The 21,208-nt window shown below is 45.3% G+C and overlaps 1 protein-coding gene across 4 annotated transcripts in view; it reads right to left on the bottom strand.

Moving 5' to 3' along the window:
* RNF103 (ring finger protein 103) overlaps nt 1-21,208 on the bottom strand; it is a 53,836-nt gene that overhangs the window by 20,846 nt on the left and 11,782 nt on the right. The window contains exons 3-5 of one of the 4 annotated variants that reach the window (XM_069101055.1): nt 15,857-15,972; nt 15,261-15,311; nt 10,468-12,744 (exon numbers count right to left, since the gene is read on the bottom strand). In XM_069101055.1, the coding sequence (XP_068957156.1) occupies nt 11,169-12,744; nt 15,261-15,311; nt 15,857-15,972 (1,743 nt within the window). In that variant the 3' untranslated portion in view covers nt 10,468-11,168. Of the gene's footprint in view, nt 1-4,669; nt 4,779-10,467; nt 12,745-15,260; nt 15,312-15,856; nt 15,973-21,208 lie in introns of those variants that run through there. The other 3 variants (XM_069101058.1, XM_069101057.1, XM_069101056.1) reach the window with 3 other exon arrangements.

Here is a 21,208-nt window from a genome sequence, read left to right as displayed (position 1 = left end):
GCAAGTCACTTAACACTGTTTGTTTCAGTTTCCTTATCCATAAAATGAGCTGGAGAAGCAAATGGCAAACCACTCTAGTATCTCTGTCAAGAAAACCCCAAATGAAGTCATAAAGAGTTGCACACAACTGAACAACAAAATTATTGTTGACTATGGGCCCATATCCTTTGCCTTCTGGAATATCATATTCCAAGTTTTCTCCTTGGTTTTTAGTGGTGGATATGCTAAATCATGTGTGATTCTGACTGGGGCTTCTTAGTATCTGAATTCACTCTTTTTGGCTTCTTGTATTTTTTCTTTAACCTGGGAGCTCTGAATTTTGGCTGGAATGTTCTTGGGAATTTTCATTTTTGGGGTTTCTCTTAGGAGGTATCTAGTGGATCCCTTCCATTTCCGCTTTGCCTTCTGATTCTCAGGGATTTGATTCATTCACTGATTGATGATTTCTTGATCTTTGCTTTATGGTAGTTCAGAGATTCTTAAATTAGCTCTCCAGGTCTGTTGTTTTTGCTATGAGGTACCTTATATTTTCTCCTATTATTTCAGTCTTTTGACTTTGTTTTAATATTTCTTGTTGCCTCCTAAAGTCATTGGTTTCTATTTGCTCCATTCCAGTTTTCAGGTTTTGTGCCAATCTGTTTGTTCCCTTTCCAATGCTTACTTGCATAGCCCTTATTTCTTTCCCAGTTTTTTTCCTCTAGCACTCTTGTTCTATTTAGAAAATCATTTAAAAGCTCTTCTTAAACTCTAGCTTCATGTCTTCCAGAAATTCTAGTTGAGCTTGTGACTAATATGTGCTTTTCTTTAATGTATTGGAGTCATTCTTATCTTCTATGTTTGTGTCTTAACCATCCCTGACACTCTAATAGGCTTTTATGGTGCAATTCCATTTTCAGTGTGCTCATTCTTCCAACTTACTTCCTGACTTTGGACCTGATGTTAGAACTGGGCTCCACCACACTTCTGGGGGGTGGGTCTAGGCTGGTCCTGTTGCTGCTTTCTTGGGGTATTAAACATTGTGTTATTTCAGGATCCCATGGAGGGCCTGGGGACCTGAAAGCTTTTGTCATTCTCATAGTGACCTGATCCAGGGCAAAGGCTGATCACTGCCCACCTGGTCTGAACTTCGGCCTGGGTTTGGGTCTGGACATCCATAGCCTGCTGCTAGACTTTGCCCTTATCAGCCGGTTGGAAAACTCTCTCAGCTCAGAGCCTTGGTCTGGGATCTCTGCCTCAGTTATCCCTCACACTCTGGGCTAGACTTTGGAAGGGAGACCCTGCTTTGTGCCTGAAGTTTGAGTCACACCACTGATGCTGCTGGTTTCTGAGCTCCCTCTTTTCTCTGTATCCCACTCATGTCCTCTCCACCTGAAACACCACTGCTCTGCACAGGTCCCTGTCTTTCTTTGCCTTGAACCTGTGACCCAGACCTGAGAAGGGAGACGAAGGTGCCAGTTGTGGCACCTGTCCTCATAGTGTGCCCCAGTGTGGATCTAGCTGTGCCCCGGTCAAGGCCTGGGACCTCCTCTTGTCCTGATACACAGTCTCTCTGGGCACTGGATTGTTCTACTCTCAAGGTGCTCTTGACCCGATCCCATGTCTAGTGTCCACAGACCTCTCTCTCTGTCTCCCTATGCCCAGCTGGGATGGAAAAATGATCCACTGTGACTTTCTTTGGATTTCCCCATCAGAATTTGGTCTGGTGCATTTTCTAGATCTGTTTGGAGGATTTTGTGTAGAGGAATTCACTATGTCGTTTCCTATCATTCTGCCATCTTGGCTTTGCCTGTTTCCTAATTAGTTTCTAAAGGGAGAAATACCCTTTTAGCCCAGGAAGAACTCCTTTCTGAAGTGATTAGGGTAATGGCCAAGCTGGAAGATGAATCTTTGGAAAAAGCAGTTAAAGGAAGACTAAATTGAAAATGATTAAGTAAATGATTCTTTAGAGTAACCAACATTTTAAGTGACTTTTGTTCTGTTTGGTGAATGAATACTGTTAAACTCTCCAAGTATGTTTTATCTTATTATGGGACTGTGTCTTTGTTTGAGAATACATTTGTTGTTCAGTTGTGACAGACTTGTAATGATCCCATGGACCATAGCATGCCAATGCTGTTCATGGGGTTTTCTTGTCAAGGATGCTGGAATGGTTTGCCTTTCCTCCTTCAGGGGCAGAGTCACACAACTAGTAAGTGTCCAAGGCCAGATTTGAACTCAGGTCTTCCTGACTCCAGACCCAGTGCTGTATCCACTGAGCCACCTCCCTGCCTCTGTTGAGAATACTATATATTGTGATTATAAGATGGGTCTAAAAGATTTTGAAAGGCATGGGGAAACTCTGCTGATTTGAACTTTTCTGCCTCTAAGCAGAAATGCTTAGAATTATAATAGTTTAATTAATAAGTTGTCTCTGCCTGGCTTGTGCCCAAAACATATAGTACAGAATTTTCTTCCATATTGATAAAGTGTCTGCTTTTGCAAATGAAACAGAGTTGAATGCCTATGTAACTCATTTTACATAGTAAATGTGCTCCTAGAAATCTCAATACAAAATGGAGGACACATGTCAAAGTCTCATCGTGGGTCCCCTAGAGAAGGCTTTCCCAGGTTCAAGGTACTCCAAGTGTCCCCCACAAAAGCAGAGCTCATGTCTTCTCACTGATGTGTTTTAGGCAGCCAGGGGACATAATTAGTTCAAGCAAAAGCATTGAACAAAATAGCATAGTAAGGAAAGTAGCAATAAATCATTTCCCCCATAAACTCAGGGTACACGCTATGCCAAAGGCGTTAAGTTTGAAGGGCAAAACACCTGAACTAGATTAAAATGCAATTTGGGGAAGGCTTAACAAAATACAACACAGATTATTTTAATTTGTGGTTTTCCAAGTCAAGATGCAACTGCATTTCTATTAGAATCTGACGCCACTTCTCTATACCAATATGCACAGCCATTGGGGGAAAGAGTGAACACATATGGAGGGGCACACACACCTCCCACTATCTTTTGGTGAAGCCAGCTCATCGTTCCCATTAGACCTGCCTGCCTCTTGCTGACCTCTCAAGGTACACAGCCTTTGCTGGGTGTCATTTTTCCATAGCATTTGGGTGTGGCATGAAGTATTTACAGGACATGACTCAGCTGGTTCTATTGTCATGTCTAGTTTCTGCCAAGCCCAGCCCCACTGGGCACATGAAGTTGTGGACAGACTGCCTGACTGCTTCTAGCTTCTGCCTTTAGCTGGAGTCCTTAGAGGAGGAAGAGGAGAAAGAGAAGAAAGAAGAGAAAGAAGAAGATAAGAAAGAGGAGGAAGAGAAGAAGAATGGGGTACCCTCTTGCTTTCTGAACTTAAAACTCAGATGCCTTTCTGCTTCAGTTCTTTTAAAGAAACAATCATTGGACTAGAGAAAACCCAAACCCTTGGCTGGAAGTAGGTGTATTCTGTTCACATGCCCTGGAACACCGAGCAGAGCTACCCCATTTAACTAGTGCCTTCAGGTTAAAATGTATTTTCTTTAATGCTATTTCCTGATCACCAAGGACTTTGTCTCTGTAGCAGGTTTTCTCTGACTTAGGAACAAAAAGACCATATGGATTTTTGCTAAACTGCTCCCAGTCATCTATTTAGTTACTACCATATACACACAGACATACATAGACATACATGTCTGTGTATCTACAGGGTATCCCCAAAGCCTTAGTGTCATTTAAGATTTAATAGCTTAAAACTGCACCAAGATTTTGGGACATACAAACACACATGTGTGTATGCACATATGTAATAGGGGTTTGAGTACTGACTGGGATGTTGATAGCTGTAGTTCAAAGGGACAAACAATTCTATTTTCTTCCCCAAGAGTTATTTGGGCTATCCCAATCTTTGAGACAGTGGGCAGACTTGAGCTAGGCCTGGAAGATTTTTTGTTTTTGTGTTTTTTATGCACATATTAAGTGAAAGGATAGACTGAGAGGAAGGAATGAGGATTATATGAGCCAAGAAGCAGCAGCAGTCAGGGAGATGGTGACGTCAGCTCTGTTTGGGAGAGAATGATTTAGCTTGGTGAGAAGTAGCAATATTGGGTAAATGGAGAAAGAAGTGGGGGAAGGGTGAGAGAGAGAGAGAGAGAGACAGAGAGACAGAGACAGAGAGAGAGACAGAGAGAGAGAGAGAAACAAAGACAGAGAGACAGAGAGAGAGAGACAGACAGAGAGAGACAGAGACAGACAGAGACAGACAGAGAGACAGAGACATTGAGACAGAGACAGAGAGACACAGACAGACAAAGAGACAGAGACACAGAGAGACAGAGAGAGAGAAAAAGAGAGACGGAGACAGAGAGACAAAGACAGAGAAATAGGGGCAGAGACAGTAAGAGACAGAGAAAAGGAAGGAGAGACAGACATACAGAGAAATAGAGAAAGGGAGTGAGAGGTAGAGGGCAATAGAAATAGAAAGATAGAAAGAGAGACAGAGAATCAGAGAGAAACTGAGTCAGAGAGAAAGGAGAGGCAGAGATGGGTTTATGGTCCCTCCAGGTATCTTGTAACAAGGAACTCTCACCAAAGCTGATTGCAATCTAGGTACAGTGGATAGACCACTGGCCCAGGAGGCAGGAGGACCTGAGTTCAAATCTGACCTCAGACACTTAACACAAAAAACTAGCCGTGTGACCTTGGGCAAGTCACTTAACCCCAATTGCCCTCCCCCCCAAAAAAAGAATAAGAGTTCTTACCCTTGTTTATCATGGATCTCTTTGGCAATCTGGTGAAATTTGGAAATCTGGTTAAATAAATGAAGAAAATAGGCTAAATTTCAGGTAGAGGTTAGGGAAAATAAAGATGTATTTTTTTTCTCATCCAAGTTCACAGACTCCCGCCTGAATCAATCCCTAGACTCAGAGTCCTTGCTTTAGAGAGAGGGGGTTGGAATGGAAGCATACTAAGTTCTGTCTCCCATGTCTGCAGTCCTTCCATAAGGGAATCCTGATGAATGCTAGCAGAATTCTCCCCAGAGCTGCCTTTTCTCACCTAGACACATAAAAGCCATTCTGTGCTGCTGTGTATTGCCCCTGTCCTTTCCATAGTCTTGTAATTCAGCAGGTTCTGGGGAGATCAACATGTTTCTGCTGACAGAGGGAGCAAATCTTTGACTAGGAGACAAGAGAGAGCCAGTCCTAAATCTTCATGTTTCCAATATAGGGAAGGTGCCGGGTGAAAGGCTGGCATATAAAAAGGACAGCTGGATTTAAGTCTGGGAGATAAGAGACTTTGGAGAGGTAGTGCACAGCTTTCTTCCCAAAGCAAAATACTGGATAAACATATCATAGGATAACCCCCATCTGATAAAATAATACTTGATTTTTCAGCATATGTATTCCTGACTGGTCCATTTTCCCGGAGACAGACACATGGGAGATATCCAAAAACTCACCCTACTTTTTCAGTCTCTGGATTTTGCTGGGGCAGGATTGCCTACATGGTCTTCTGTGGGTGCTCCATTCTGGAATGTGTGTACTCTTCAGAAGGCTTTGAAAATGTAGTGGGTCTGTGCTCTTGGGAGGCCAGTGAATGATAGCCACAAGGGTCAAGCTCTATCTACCATGGGGAAGTGCTTTGACCAGGGAACCTCTTATGTTGCTCTCAACTCCTAAACTAGAGCACTAATCTAATGTTAGGAAAGAGTAGTTTTGCTTTTCAAACAAAAGGGTTCTCACACATTTTTTAAATCAACAAGATCCATCAGGGTTGAGGTTGGGCAACATGGAGTGGCGGAGGAAGGTCAAGGTTCCTTGTGGGAAGCACATAGAAAAAGTAGAACATTGCCAGGGTGAGGCTGGCTATTGTTGTAAAGGCCTCCATGGTGGCTATATTTAGCATTTTTAGAGGACTACGCCTGCCTAGATCTCTGCCACTTTGGTCTGGGGCCAAGTAGAGACGTCGTTTGCTATTTAAATGACTTAGTTTGAGATTTTAGGGAAAATTTACAGGAAGGGCCTGCTTGATAGAAGGGAAAACACTTTTCTCCTCCTCTTTCAGAAAAACAAGCAGGACCACTGTAAATACTGCCGTTATTTACCAGATGTATACTGAGGCCACAATAACTTGTCTCCATGCAAGCCAGGAAACACTGCAAAATTCCCAAATAAGTCAGCCATGTTATGCGTGATATTTCAACTTGACTCCACTGACCCGTAGATGAACAGATCTGGTTTTCCTGTGTGCTTTTCTATGTGAAAAGATAACCCCTCATCCCACAAGGAAGACCTAAGCTCCCTCCCATCTTCAAGCTTGTTGGCATCAAATGTGGCCAAACTGCCTTGTATTTGCTAGTATCTTGCTGTGGATATCAGTTGGGTCCATTAGATTGCATAGTTAGACTTAATCCACCTTGATATAAAGGGTGAGGGAGGGCAAGAAGGAAAGGGAATGAGTTATCATACAGATGTGAATTTTCCAGATATTATGTTTACCATTTTAAGTATTGCCTATTAAAAAAGAAAAACAAGACCAAAAAAAACAAAAAATCAAAAAACCCAAACCATCATATGGAATTAGTGTGGTGTCAAGGAAAGAAGGATCCTTTTGTAATAAGAGGACCTGAGTTCAAAACCCAGCTCTGCCACTTGGTACTAGTACGACCTTGGAAAAATGATTTAACCTCTCTGGGCCCCAGCTTCCTCACCTCTAAGTAAACTATGGAGACTGGACTCTAGAGGAATTCTAGGGTTCCTTTTGGCTCTGAATCAATGCTCCCTTGCATGGGTTTGCTACACCAGGTGAGATATTCCTGTGCTGATATAAAGGTGGTAGGGACCTCAGAGGTGTCTGAGTCTTTTCCTGATGCCTGGAGCAGTTGTTATTATGGACAGTGATCATTGTACTATGTGGTCAGACAGTGATGCCCTCAATGGATATGAGAGGGGAGAGGTATTTGGCCCTTTAACCAATCACTATAGAATCCTATTTTTAAAAAATAGTTTATCTGCCTCTTACCTCAATTTAGACTGTAACATCCTGCCGCTCTCATCATATCTACCACACTCTTGGAAATTTTGCTATCATGGCAAGCCCATGAGCTGGATGGGCAGTGTGGTTCTAGGGACAAAGTAGGGGACTTGAAGTCAGGAGACACCTGGATTCAGATCCTGACCAAAGGCAAATCACTTCCTTCTGTCTGTTTTCTTATCTCTAAGATGGGCCGAGGAAAACTTGCAGCAGCTAATTCATGGGGTTGCAAAGATCAAATGAAATTAAATGGATTATATAATGACATAGCAAGAGTGCCTTATGGACCTTTGATGTCGCCACCAACTCAGTAACCAGCTAATTCTAGCAAAGAATGGGGGTACGGTGGTTCATACATCACCAAGCTGTTGGGAGGAGCAAATGAGACATTGCATGGCTGATGCTTTATAGTCTAAAAGGCTAAATACAAGTCAGTTGTTTTGTCTGATGAGGAAATAGGCTCTGGATAAGGGCCTCTCCCATAAACAGATGGGGGATCTTCCAAGCATGGTTTTGGGGACATCTGTTTTGGTCATTCAGGAGATCTTTTTACCCACAATTCCATTTTCTCTATTTCCAGATAGCTGGGGGGAAAATTACCTGTGGATGACTGAGGTGAAACTGTATATTCAATTGTATTTCTGTGCTGAAGGCTATTTTGGGAGGCAGATGCAACTAAGGCAAAAGTATTATTTCTGTCTGACCAAAAGGTTCTGCAGAAAAAAATAGCAAAATCCCTTATGCCTGCATGAGAGAGATATTTTAGTAACAAAATCCAGGTATTAATCTAAAGTTAAGGAGGTCTTTCAGGTCCTTTCTGGCTGATGCTCTGTGATTCTATGGCTGCTCAAGAGGGGGCCAATTTAACAGCAGCACAGATAGGATCCTTTTCTAATGAAATGGTTTATGGGCATGATTAAACAGAGAAACAAATGTGGGAGGGTATCTGCCATATGTGGGGGGTATCCCAAAGTTGGGTTTTTTTTTTTGCTTTTTGGAGGGCAATGGGGGTTAAGTGACTTGTCCAAAGTCACACTGCTAGTAAGTGTTAAGTGTATGAGGCCAAATTTGAACTCAGGTCCTTCTGACTCCAGGGCCAGTGCTCTATCCACTGTGCCACCTAGCTGCCCCCTAAAGTTTTAATAGTTTAAAAACCACACTAAGACTTTTGGGACTTTGGAACTCAATTTTTAAAAGAATGCTAAAAATAATCAAAATTTTAAAATGTTACAGAGGAAAAAGGACTTTTGGGACACCCTGAATAATCTTGGTGAGGGAGGCAACATAGCAGAGAGTCATGTTTAAAAGAAGGGAAGCTCCTAGCCTGAATCACATCTTTGACTAACATGGTTATCCTGGCTCTTCCTTAACTGGCTCATCTGTTCATTTGTCCACTCACCAAGCATTAGTCACTTGGAATATAAAGACAAAATCAAAACAATTCCTTTCCTCAGGGAGCTTACATTCTACTGGAGGGGTGGGATAGAGAAGAAAACAGAAGGAACAAAGACAAAGTGGTAATTGATAGGAGGAGATATTCTTACAAGGGACTATCACTGTAGTAAGAGAAGCATATGGAAGGCTTAGATTGGAGACAAACTACAGAGGGCCTTGGATACCAGGTTAAATTTTGTCATGCATGGCATTAAAAATGCTGATTCCTGAGCTACATTTGTAGTCACCATAAAAGAGCCCTGTGATGACTATCTATACAATAATTAGTATTTATAGACCATTCTATATCTCATTTGATCTGCACGACTCTATTAATTTCACCATAATTGGTTTCCTTTGGAATCCCAAGTATTTTATTTTATGCATTTAAAACCTTATTCTGAAAAGGGGTCCCAGGACACACAAAAAATCAAGGACCCTTGTTCTGGAATAAAAGTCTGAGTGTCTTTGCAGCAGGCACTGGGAAGCCACTAGGGTTTCTGATAGAGGAGACATAATCTGACTGTGGTATTGTGGGTAGGAGACAGGAAGTCAGGAAGCAAAGAGTTCTAATTGTCTCTGCCCTAATCAAATGAGGGGGTTGGACTCAATCTCTAAAACCCTAGCTAGGTCTAAACTCATGATCCTGCCATGATTAATCTCATTATTCAATTGTGAAATAAAGATCCGTTCCCTCTAAGAGGGATACTATGAAGATGAATGACTTATATGGCTATGGGAATGAATAACTTATTTTAATGTTTTTAAAAAATTTCGAGTTCCAAAGTTCCAAATTAGAGAGAAAAAACAAAAAAAAAAATCTGTTTTTTTTTTTTACTGTTGGTAAAAAAAAAAATACAAATTCACTACTCATTGTAGGAAAAAAAAAAGATGGCATTGATAATTGAAGAACTGATAATCAAAAAATCAGATTAAATTATCCTTTGAAAGTTTCAAATTTTCAACTAAATTTTATTAGGAGAAAACAGAAAGAAAAGTAACTGGAATCTCTCCTGTCCCCCTTATAGTCCTTCTTCCGGTGGAGGTTGGAAGGCGGCCAGAAATAAGGGTACCTGAATAATCCACAAACTACATATCTCACCATTGACCTGAGAGGTCTCCAAATGACCAACGGGTCTCTGGAGAAGTCAAGCTGGAAGGAATGGGAGCCAAGTGAGGCTTTGAGGCTGGCCGTAACTCCTCTCACTCTGCCATTAACAGGCACCAAAAGAAAGCTTAATTGCTAGACCCCTTTTGGGGCTTGGGACAAATGGATGAGTAGCAGGGTCTTTAGTGAACTGAAAAATTGAAGTGGGGTCTCCACAAAGGATAGGTTTTTTAAGAGGATCCTAAGGGTGTCAGAAAGCTGTACATCCAATTAAAAATAACTTACTGGAGATCCTTCCAAATACCCAGGACTGTGGTACAGACAAGAGAAATGACAGTCTGCCTCCTCAATGGAAGAGAGAACTTTTGCCTTCCCAGAGGAGACTAAAGTCACTGTCATTGAATGCCACCATGTACTGAACAGTAATCAGGAGAGTCTGAAACTGACGGAAAATGATTATTTTAACAAAGGGGTATCTGATTTCTTTTAGAGTTCACTTTGTCAATGTTCTCTTTCAGCTCTCCACCCCCAGCAGAATCTGACAAAAGTCTTATTATTTCTCACCCTGAGTTGAGGGGATGACTCAGGCTCCCAGAGAGGCCCGAACCTCACCAATTTGGTATTTTTCCAACAAAGATCAGCTCTGTTCATGTGACATTTCTAGTCTGTTATATCACTGCAACCCAACTGCTGCTTCTCCAAAGGGAGAGTTAAGGAGCTGTTTCTTTGAAAGTAATGTGCATGGGTTGCTCTAATTTTATTTCAAAAAAGAACCTAATGTTAATAAGAGTTTAGTAATTTAAAGTCCTTTACAACAGCATTCATTTAACCTTAATGTCAGCTAGGCGCAAATCACCATGAAAAGGAAATTATTTCGGCCTGTGGGTACTTCTAAGTCAGTCATTAAGAATGGGACAATTCTACTTTCCAGCAGTTTTTATTGAAAAGTAGGCAATGAGAATTGGGAAAATGCCATTATGAGATTCTTCCCTGATAAAACTGATAGCAACATGGAATAGCATTATTTCTCAGCCAACCAGACTCCAATGATTTATGTTATTCTTTTGTAAAAGAGACCAAAATTATATTTTATTAGTTTTTACAGGTAAATCAAATATTCAGACATCTATAACTATGTTTATTTACTTTATCAAAAATGATTTAGTTTTGGAAAGTCTGCAGCCTTCTGGGTTTAAAATAATTTATTTCATAGATTTTCTTAAATTTCATGTCTCAGAGATACATTATTTCAACCAAAGGTGCTGAACAGAGACTGTAAAAAGGGAGGAAACATTTAAGATAAGCAACTGCCAATTCCATTAGAATTTGAACCCTAACTTGTCAGCTCTTCCTAGGACAAATTTCTGTCTCACCTTTTTGTGCTTACAAAAAACATCAACTGCTGAATTTCCAATGTTGTAAATAAAATTTTGTACAATTAAGTATGCATTCCATTTTGACACACAAGGCAACCAAGTAATTCTGCCGTTAACGTTAGCATAATGTATATTTCTGGTCACTGCACTAACATTAAACTAAACTTCAAACCACAAAAACGCTGTGACTAACATTGACGAGGCGAGCCCTACGCGAGTCAAAGCTGACAGAAGACAGCGCTGCATGTTAGGATGGGGCATCATTCAACAAGGGTGGGGGGTGTCCGCGTGGCTGCTTTTTCTTGTAAGAAGGCCACCGGCAGACGGGGCAGCAGTGCCGGCCTCCGGCCAGCCACATGATGATGCAATTCTGATGGAACACGTGGCCGCAGGGCAAGCCCGTTAACAAACAGCCATGGTCAAAGTTCTCTAGGCAGACCACGCATTCAGTACAGTGCAACATGGTGGCGGGCCAGGCCAGCCAGTCGGGCTCCCCGTCTTCACCTGCATCGTATGAGCCGTATGACCCGCGTCGTTCCCTTTGGTGGGGACCAGTCTGACAGTATCTGCCAGCACACGAGCAAGCTTCGTTCTTGCGGTGACTTCCTTCTGGAGGGGGGCTGGTGGGACTGGGCTGGTGGTCAGACACTTCTGTCTCCCTGGTAAAAGTGTCACTGTTCTCACCATCCGAGTCATTTTCAGGCTCTTGAGAGCCCTCCGACACGTCCTCTTCTGAAGGCGCTCCCAGACACTTGAAACGCCACATTGGCAAGTTTTTAATATAATCAGTTGGTATCAGAGGGTGCAGCCACAGGTCTGGGAAAGCCAGGCGCTCGAGGAACAGGTCGGGGTCTTCGTCCCAATCCGAGTCCACGGGAAAGTTCTGGAAAGAAGCGATGGGGTGGAAGAGGTAGCTGGTGTACCAGTCCCACAGGCTGGACAGCCACTCCAAGTTGTTGGCGTTCACTTCCTCGGGGTTGTGGTGACGGCGCCGCTTCTTCTCAAAGTAATCGATTAGCAAGCCGTGTCCAAGATAGGTGCTGAGGAACAGGGCGGGGTGGGAAGAATAGAACATCCAGTCGGCCCTCACCCAGGAAGCCAGCGTCGTGGTGTTGGAGTACCGCAGCAATTTTAAGCTGTACTCATAAAAGCTGTCTAAGTAAGGCAGCTGCAGGAAGCCCAGCACAGGCAGCCAGGAAATGATGAGGAGAGAGTTGTACGTCCCTAGAGTGCTGATGAGGACCACAAACCGCTTGATGGTGGCGCCCTGGGTGATGAACAGGTCCATCCAGGCCATGAGGTTAACCAGCACCAAGCTTAAGACAAACAAGTCATTGACTTCGGGCTGCAAGGAGCGCAGGAAGGAATCCAAGGCCCGAAGAGACAGAAACTCGCCCGTGTTGTTCCCGTACCTATAGATCCCCTCGGGAGTTCTCAGTATGTAGGAGGGCATGCTGTGGATGCCAATGTCGGTCATCGAGCTACGGTTCTGCCAGTTTTCCACGTTGACAAAGATGAACTCGACCCTCCCGGTGAACTTGATGCTGAGCGCGGAGAAGAAGGCTGGCGGCTGGTCGAGGTTGGCAAACAGGTAGATCTTCACCCAGTACTGGTCACTCCGGTTCCACTCCTGCTTGAGATGTTCCGCATTATAAATGGTCTTGATGCGAGATGCCGCGTGTGCAGTTATCCACTTAAAGATATGCTCCGCCTCCATCTTGCGCCCGCTGTACTCCTTCAGCATCACCTTTCCTTTGGAAGTGCTGGTCTGAGGCACAGACATGATAAGGGTGGAGCGTATCCAGCCTCGCCTCCGGCAATACCTACAAAAAAGGTACACAAATGAGCCCAGAACAACCTGTCTCCAGGCCTCAGCCATGTGCAAACATCTTACTGGGCAGCCATTCCCCAACTGATTGGCATCCCCTGGGTGCCCCAAAAGAGCTGCTGTAAATATTTTGGTACATACGGATCCTTCTCCCTTTCCCTTGATCCCTTTGGGATACAGACCCAGTAATGATCTATTGTTGGGTGTAAAGGGTAGCTTTATAACCCTTTGGGCATTGTTCCAGATTGTTCTCCAGAATGGCTGGGCCAGTTCACAACTCCACCAACAATGCATCAGGGGCCCTAGTTTTCCACATTCCTTCCAGCATTTGTCATTTTCCTTTTCTGGCATGCTAGCCAATCTGGGTGTGGGGTGGTACCTGAGAGATGGTTTAGTTTGCATTTCTCTAGTCAGTGATTCACAGCATTTTTTCATATGACTTGACAGCTTTGATTTTTTCTTCTAAAAACTGTCTATCCTTCGACCATTTATCATCTGGGGAATGGCTTTTATTTTTGTAATGTTGGTTCGGTCCTCTAAGTATTTGAGAAATGAGACCTTTATCTGAGAGATTTGCTGTAAAATTCCACCCTATCCCCCCAATTTCCAGCTTTCCTTCTAGAAGTTATCTTTTCTAAAACATCCAAGGTTCACCAAGATTATTGTGCTGAAAAAAGTAATGCAGAGGAAATGTCTAAAATGTTCCAGAGCAGCTAGCCTCCTTGCTGGAGGGTCCATCTCCTGCCTCTGTGTCTGTTCTCTATGCCTAGAATGCTTCCCTTCCTCATTCTCCTTTCGAGGCTTCGCTCAAAGTCTGCCACTTTCAACAGGCCTCCCTGGGGTCTTGAGGTATCATTTCCATGACCATGAAATAAATCTGTATTCATTCTGTCTGTGAGCAGTCTCTATTCACCTACAAACTGGTCTTGCCTTGAGGACAGAGGCTCCTAGTCTCACTTTTACGCCTGTGTCCCCAGCACCTCCCACACAGAGCAGGTGTTTAATAGATACTTGTGAACGGACTGAATTGAACAGATACGAGTACCTACAATGGAGGTGACGAGCACAGAGAAGGATGTGAGGACCTCGGTGAACTGATGCAAAGAGCACTAAGCAGAGCCAGGATGGCGAGGAAGCAGCAGACAAAACCCCCAAATGTGGTGAGCGTCTAAGAGGATGAATGTGGAGAATGCCTCCTGCCACACGGTCTCGCACACTGTGTTTGCAGCCAACACAGGCAAGAAGAAAGCAGAGCATGATCATCACCAAATGCTTCTGTGAAGTGTATCTTGCATGGTCAGAAAAGCTAATCCTTACCAAACATCGAGGGACCAATACTTTTTATTAAAAGATTTCATTTATTTCATTCATTCAAAGGGAAATCCGACCCAATATCCATTTAAAAAATCTCTTGTTGAATAAAAGAACAAGCTCTTTTGATCATTCCCAATCCAAAACAAACGTATGCCAAATGGAGAACTGTAGAAGCACAAGTGGTTCCTGTGAGCAGAGGAGCATCTATGACCAACAAACAGATCCGGACACAGCTACAAGCTTGGCAGGGGGTCCCTCGATCTCAGCAACCGCAGGACCCTTCCAATTTACTCAGAACAATGAGCAGGAGGCAGACTTTGCCCAAAGGAAGCAAGCAATAAGGTTTTCACAAGTATCTCCTGTTGCACGTCGGTGAAGAGCCTGTGATCACCAATTCCAATCCCAAAATCAGGGCAAGTGGCTTTTTGTGAAATCAAGACTGTTTCCCAAACCCCAAGGTGTGGGGTGATTTCCAGTACAAAACACAGCACTCATTCTCCTCAAGCTGACCATCCAATTATAGAAACAATATTGACACATGAAATAAGCAAAGAACAAAGAAAGGCCAAGAGATAATCAAGGCACCAAAGGAAGAGGGGAATGTGGCCTGAGTAGGAAGAAACCCAACTTCAGCTCCATCAAAAGGCAAGAGTGGGGAGACACCAACAAGCCAAGAAGTCAATGTAGCCCTAGCACACACAGGGGAGCGAGGAAGTCGTCTGGCCTGAGCAGAGAAGGGAGGGCAGTCACGAGCAGCCGGAGGGCTGGGCTCGCCAGGCCAAGGACGCCTAACTCCAAGACCCAGGGCTACCTGCCACCTTTGTGATGCGGGGTGTCCTCCACAAGTAGGATTCTGTCACTGCCAAGCCCTCAAATTTCTGTCTTAGCAGAGTCCCAGAAACCCATGGGGTTCCAGAGCCAAGATCTGAATCTTCCCCTTGCGGGCTGTGGAAAACCACTGAAGATTTATGAGCAGGCAGTGAGATAAAGAACGTGGGGTTTCAGGATGATTAAACTGGCAGCAGAGTGCATTAGTCTGGAGGGTGGACCATGAAAAATCTGAATTTGTTACTTTTGTAATATTTCAGCTCTGAGATTACAAAAAGGGCAGGGGAAAGTCCTGACTGATTGGGGTGGTGCCAGGTGGAAAGAGAGGGAGAAGACATGGCCGGAGGAGGCAAGAGGAAGTCACCCTACCTTGCTGGGCCTGCAGCGCTGTTCCTCTCTCCAGCTCCCAACTCATGCCTGCTGGGTGGATTGGGGAGATAACACGCTCTGTAACCTCGCAGTGCTATGGAAGTGACAGGGTTGAGGTGGCTGAAGGTCCACCAAACACCTAAAGAACCTTAGCTGGGAAGGTGGCCTAAAACAGAAGGTGGTCAGAGCTAGAAAGGCAGCCCCAGAATTCATCAGCACACAAGGGGCCAGGGAAGTCCTCAGAGGGAGCGGTGCTCTGAGGGATAAGGGACAGAGAGAAAAGAAGTGGAGGCAGAAGGCTTTCTCACTAACAGCTGAAGCAAAAAGGAAGCCCACAGCCCTTCTCTTCTGATTGGGGTGCTGAGTTCACGAAGGAAGATCAAGCACCTTTCCTGAAGGGACACTGTGGCTCCAAGTGGAGTCTGTGAAAGACACAGAACCTTCTGCAGACTTCTCCTCTCAGCCTGAAGCATGAGGATCACCAGGCAGCTGCACCGAGCTTGGCACGCTTGGCCATACAGCCCCCTTGGAATTAGCACCTTTTCTCTGCTAAGACCTCTAGGACTCAGCTGTCCAGAATGGTCTGAAGGGCTCACCTGGGGTCGCTGGAGCAGTTGAAGGTTCCTGTGCGTATTCCAAATCTGGACACCTTTTTCACCATTTTCTCCCAGTGGACTTTCCCCACCAGCGGGCTTCTGTCACTTGCTATGACCTAAGGCCAAAAGGAAAAAGACACGTCAACTTCCAAAAGCAGAATCAAGCCCACACTCTAGCTGCCTATTAATTCAATTTTCTGGAAATAAGCTAGTCTTATCCAGTGTCTAGTTCTTATGCCTCATCATCACTTCCTCTTAAAATGCCAACCTGATAAGATGAACAGCAGAAAAAGCAGAAACAACGGATACCTTCATTTCTACGAGGTCTACACAGAGTTGGACGGCAGCCCAGCCGAGCCAAAGAGCAAGCCGGTTTCTCTCACTGGAGGAATAACTCCAAAGTCAGATATTGCACAGAAAGAAGCTGATCTGTGTTCTAACACACAAAACTTGACCATTCATCAGACCAGAAGGTCACTCACTCACCAAGTTACTATGTCTGACCATTCATTCTGGGACATACTTGAGTAGAGAGATTTTCTGGGAGAGCTCCAAACTGCCACTCAGAGTCTGAGCCTCAATTCATCCCGGCCAATTCTCAACTGGGGTTCAAATCATTATAAGCATGACAGCCTTTTCCTCGATCAAATTCTCATGTGTCTCCATCAGGAAGGAACAAGGAGGATTGCCCTGGAGCCAGACACTCATTCAATGCTTTAAACAGTGGGGATAACAAAGAAATAATCTAAAAAACCATCAATAATGTTGACTGCTTGGAGTAGGAGATTTTGAAATGTTAAAATGATAAATTATAAACTGTGTTTAAAGACCCAATTATCCATAATGACAAATGATGGCCAATCCCCATTTCTAACTTTATGCAGAGGTTTGCAGTCCATTAAAATAAAACACACAGATGGAATACATAAGTGCTTCATTTTTCTTTTTTCTTTTTTCAGGTTATAAAGACAGATTGTATCAGATGGAATGAAAAATGGTAAAGAGGAGATAAAACCAAACAAGAAAAGGAAAAAGATCAGGTAGTCTGCTTCTACAAACTCAGTTCTTTCTCTGGATGTAGACATCTCTCTCCATCATGAGTATTTTGGAGTTGACTTATAACCTGCATTGCTGAAAAGAGTCCAGTCTATCAAAGTTGGTCATCACACATACATTGTGTCTGTAATTGTGTACAAATTACTCCTGGTTCTGCTCTTCTCACTCAGCATCAGTTCGTATAAGCCTCTCCAGGTAAATATGAAGTCCATCTGCCCCTCATTTCTTATAGCACAATAGTATTCCATAACATGCATATACCACAACTTGTTCAGCCATTCCCCAATTGATGGGCACCCCCTTAATTTCCAATTATTTGCTACCACAAAAAGAGCTGCTATAAATATTTTTGTACATATGGGTCTTCCTCCCACTTCTATGATCTCTTTGGGATACAACCCTAGAAGTGGTATTGCTGGGTCAAAGGGTATGAAATGATTTATAGTCCTTTGTGCATAATTCCAGATTGCTCTCCAGAAAGGTTGGAAAGTGCCTCATTTTTCACAACACCTCACTAACCAAGATGATTCTGAAATATAATGATCAAAAGAGCTTAAACTAGTTCTCTAACTTTTTGGTCTCAGGACTCCATCGTGTCCCCTCTAGTGATCTCCAGAAACTCATCATTCTGCAAGATGAATTCACCTCCCTAACTCACACCTCCTCAGCATCTCTGAGCTCCCCCCCACCCCAATCAGATCAGAGAGGGTGTGGGTGGGACGATGGAGAGATCCACCATTTAAGGAGTGCACTCAGAATTCATCTTCTAATTCCCTCCCCTGCCTGAATTTCATGACCTTCAGATACTGAGCACATCAAGAAGAGTTCACTCTGTATTCAACTCCCACCAACCTGGGTCATTTCCCATCATAGTTGTGGGTTTTCCGCATTCACTTCCCGCATTAGACTGTGAACTCCCTGAAGGTAGCGGTAGTGACCGCCTTGTGCCTTTCTCTGTATCGCTAGAGTATTTTATCATTGATCTCCAGTCATGTCCTATTCTTTGGGACCCTTTGGGGCTTTCTTGGCAGAGATCCTGGAGTGGTTTGCTATTTCTTCTTCCAGGTCGTTTTACAGATGAGGAAACTGAGACAGAGTTAAGTGACTTGCCCAGGGTCACCCAGCTAGGAAGTGTCTAAGGCTGGATTTGGATTTAGGAAGATAATGCTTCCCGACTCCAGATCTGGCGCCCTATCTACCACACCACCCAGCTGCCCACCTGGCACACAGTAAACACTTCAATGTTTACTGACTCTGACTCCCTTTGCATTCTAGAACACCTCAGTATTATGGACACAGTTCTGACCTTGAGGACAGCCTGAAGGGGCCCAGAGGACTCCCATAGGTCTCGTGAGGCAGTGTGGCAACCCCACTCATTGCTGCCAAGGGCACCTGCCAGTTACCCAGCTTGCCTCCCTCTTCTCCCATCATGATCTGAAGGGTGGCTAAGGCCTGGTGATCTCCCCTTCGCAACACCCCTCTGATACCGCCCCTCCCCATGACAAGCCCTCCTCATCTAGCACCTGTGCTACTGAAATGGCCTCTGGTGGGGGGGTCCTGTCTCCAGTCTCTCCCCACTCCAGTCCACCCTAAGGAGCAGGTCTGGTTCCCTCAACAGCACTTCCATGGCTCCCTGCTGCCTCCAGGACCGATCAATTAGCAAACATTTATTAAGCGCCTACTGGGTGCCAGGCACCCTGGGGATACAAAAGAGGCAACAGAAGGTCCCTGCCCTCAAGGAGCTCACAATCTGATGGGGGAGACAACATGCAAACAGACACACAGAGCCACCTACACATAGGATCCACAGGAGACAATAACAGAGGCCAGGCCCTGGGACCAAGAGGGCTGGGATTCAGATGGCAGTGGGAGGAAGGTGGGGAGAGCGCCCCAGGTTTGGGGGGACAGCCAGAGATGGCCAGGCCTGTAGAGGGATGGCTGGAGGCCAGCACACGGTGGGTCAAAGGCGGCGGGGGGGGCCTTTGAATGATTAACAGAGAACTTATTTGCTCCACTGGAGGTAATTGAAGAGGGGGAGGTGACATGGTTGGACCTTAGGACACCACTCTGGTGGCTGAATGGAGAGAGATGTGAGGCAGGCAGGAGCCCTGAGCAGCCACTGCAATAACCCAGGTGGGAGGTGAGGAGGGCACACTGGGGAAATGCTGCAAAGGGAGAGGTGGACTGGCCTTGGCAACAGCCTGCACACGGGTGGGGTGAGAGAGAGGGAGGATCCAAGATGACTGGGTTGTGAGCCAGAGGGACCAGGAGCATGGTTCTGCCCTTGATGTCACAGGGAGGGAGGAGGAGGAGGGCAAGTTCTCTTTTAGACACCTGCTGGCCATCCAGTAGTAGCTGGAGATGGGAGACAACTGGGGCTGGAAGGCAGATCTGAGAACCGCCTACCAAGAGACGGCAGCTCGACCCATGGGAGCTGCGGAGATCACCAGGGGCAGTCTGCAGAGGGAGAGGAAAAGAGGGTCTGGGACAGACCTCTAAAAGGGGGTGATCTGGGTCACAAGAGGATGATCAACAATGTCAAAGGCTGCAGAGCTGAGGAAAGGCCTGGGAATTGGGCAGCAGGGAGATCCTGCTGCAAGGATGATGTCGGAAGCCAGTCTGTAAGGGGGTGAGAAGAGATGAAGAGGAGAGGTGAGAGCCCAAGGTACATTTCTGGACATAGGGTCCTGATTTGTTTTCTTCTGACTATGCTTATTTGTTACAAAGGGTTTGGCTTTCTTTCTCAACTGGGATGGGAGGAAAGGAGATGGAGAGGAGAGAAGAATTCCTGTTAAAGATTCATTCTACCAATGACAGTCTGTCCAGCTCCTTCTGCAGCCTGGCTTTCATCCGGTGTCATCCACATCACTGACAGAGACAAGGGGAGAGCTCGGCTTCCCAAGGCACTGCACCAGAGACCTGTTTCTAGGACCTCATCAATCAACCGGCTCCACGTTTACTCAGCTATGCCACCATTTAACCCAGGGCTTCATAAACTCTGTCCACTCGAGACCCCTCAGCTGAATTTTAACCTACATCTTTCCATCTTTTTCTACTGGGTGACATGCTTTGTTAAAATCCAGGCAGATGCCAGTATATTTTTAGCATTCTCCTGGCCCAGGCCCTCCAGGATGAGCAGGTTATGAGGAAGCTGTGCTCTCTGGGATATTTACTGACCATCCCTTCAATGCTTACTACGTTCTAGAACCAAGCTGGGGATGGAGTCCAGATCCCAGGTCTATGGTGTGTTCTCTTCCTGCACGCTCCCACGTCCCAAGGCTCTTCAGTTATCACTGGCCGTGGCTCAAGAGTCTTACCCGAGTCATCAGGACAGCTAGGAGTTCTCTTGGCTATGGCCACACTTCTACTGTGGGCCTCTGTGTCACGAGGTACCTTTGTTGTGTCGTTCCCAGCCCAAAAGTCACTGATGGTCCTGGCAGAGGGTGCCGAGCGGCCCACACCACTCTCTCCCCCAGCTCTCCTCATTGGCACAGCCACACTGAGGAGCAGCCCAGCCCCTCCTGAGATCATGCTCTGTCCCTCAACGTGGCCCAACGCTGTGGCTGATCTGCCTGGCAAGTGGTTCCCTGGCTCTGACGGAGGCCTCTGGTGGGGCGATGCCCCAACCTATGAGGCTGCTGCCACCTGCCATTCACAGACAAGATGGCATCCATCCCCGCCCGTCAGTGAACTGGAATCCCTTTGGGGACACACTTACCAAACGGCCACCTCATGTTTGCCAGAAGAGTCTGAGTGAGGAGGAAGGGAAAACAAGCATTTGTAACATGACTGCTCTGGGCCGGCAACACGCTAAGAGCTTTGCTAATGTTATCCCCATGTTACAGTTGAGGACACTGAGTCATACAGAGGTTAAGTGACCTGCCCAGGGTCACCCAGCCAGGAGATCTCTGAGACCAGGTCTGAACTCAAGCTTCTCCTGTCTCCAGGCCCAGTGTCCTGTCCCCTGTGCCACCTCAGTGAGAGAACACACTGCTTCAGGGGATGGCTCGTTCTACTCTTGGAAAGCTCCAGCTGCTGAACGAGCTTGTCTTTGTATAGAGCCTTAATTTGCACCCTTGTTCCTAGATCTCCCTCTGTGGACAAGCAAAACAGAGGCCCCCTTCTGCCACAAAAGCCCTCAAATTACTTGAATATGGCGCTAATTCCCTCATCCTTCTATTCTCTGGGTTCAGAAGAACAGCCAGTAGTCAGCCAAACCTCCAGAGCCATGAACCCCAGACCTCCAGCAGCCTAGCTCCACATCCTGAGACCTCCACCAGCAGGGCTGCCCACCTC

The sequence above is a fragment of the Petaurus breviceps genome, unplaced genomic scaffold, assembly GCF_028583685.1.
Source record: "Petaurus breviceps papuanus isolate PSGF00001 unplaced genomic scaffold, PetGlider_PUasm1.0 446, whole genome shotgun sequence".
NCBI classification, from domain to species: domain Eukaryota; kingdom Metazoa; phylum Chordata; class Mammalia; order Diprotodontia; family Petauridae; genus Petaurus; species Petaurus breviceps.
The sequence above is the reverse complement of the archived record's forward strand: the minus strand, read 5'-3'. Positions and strand labels throughout refer to the sequence as shown.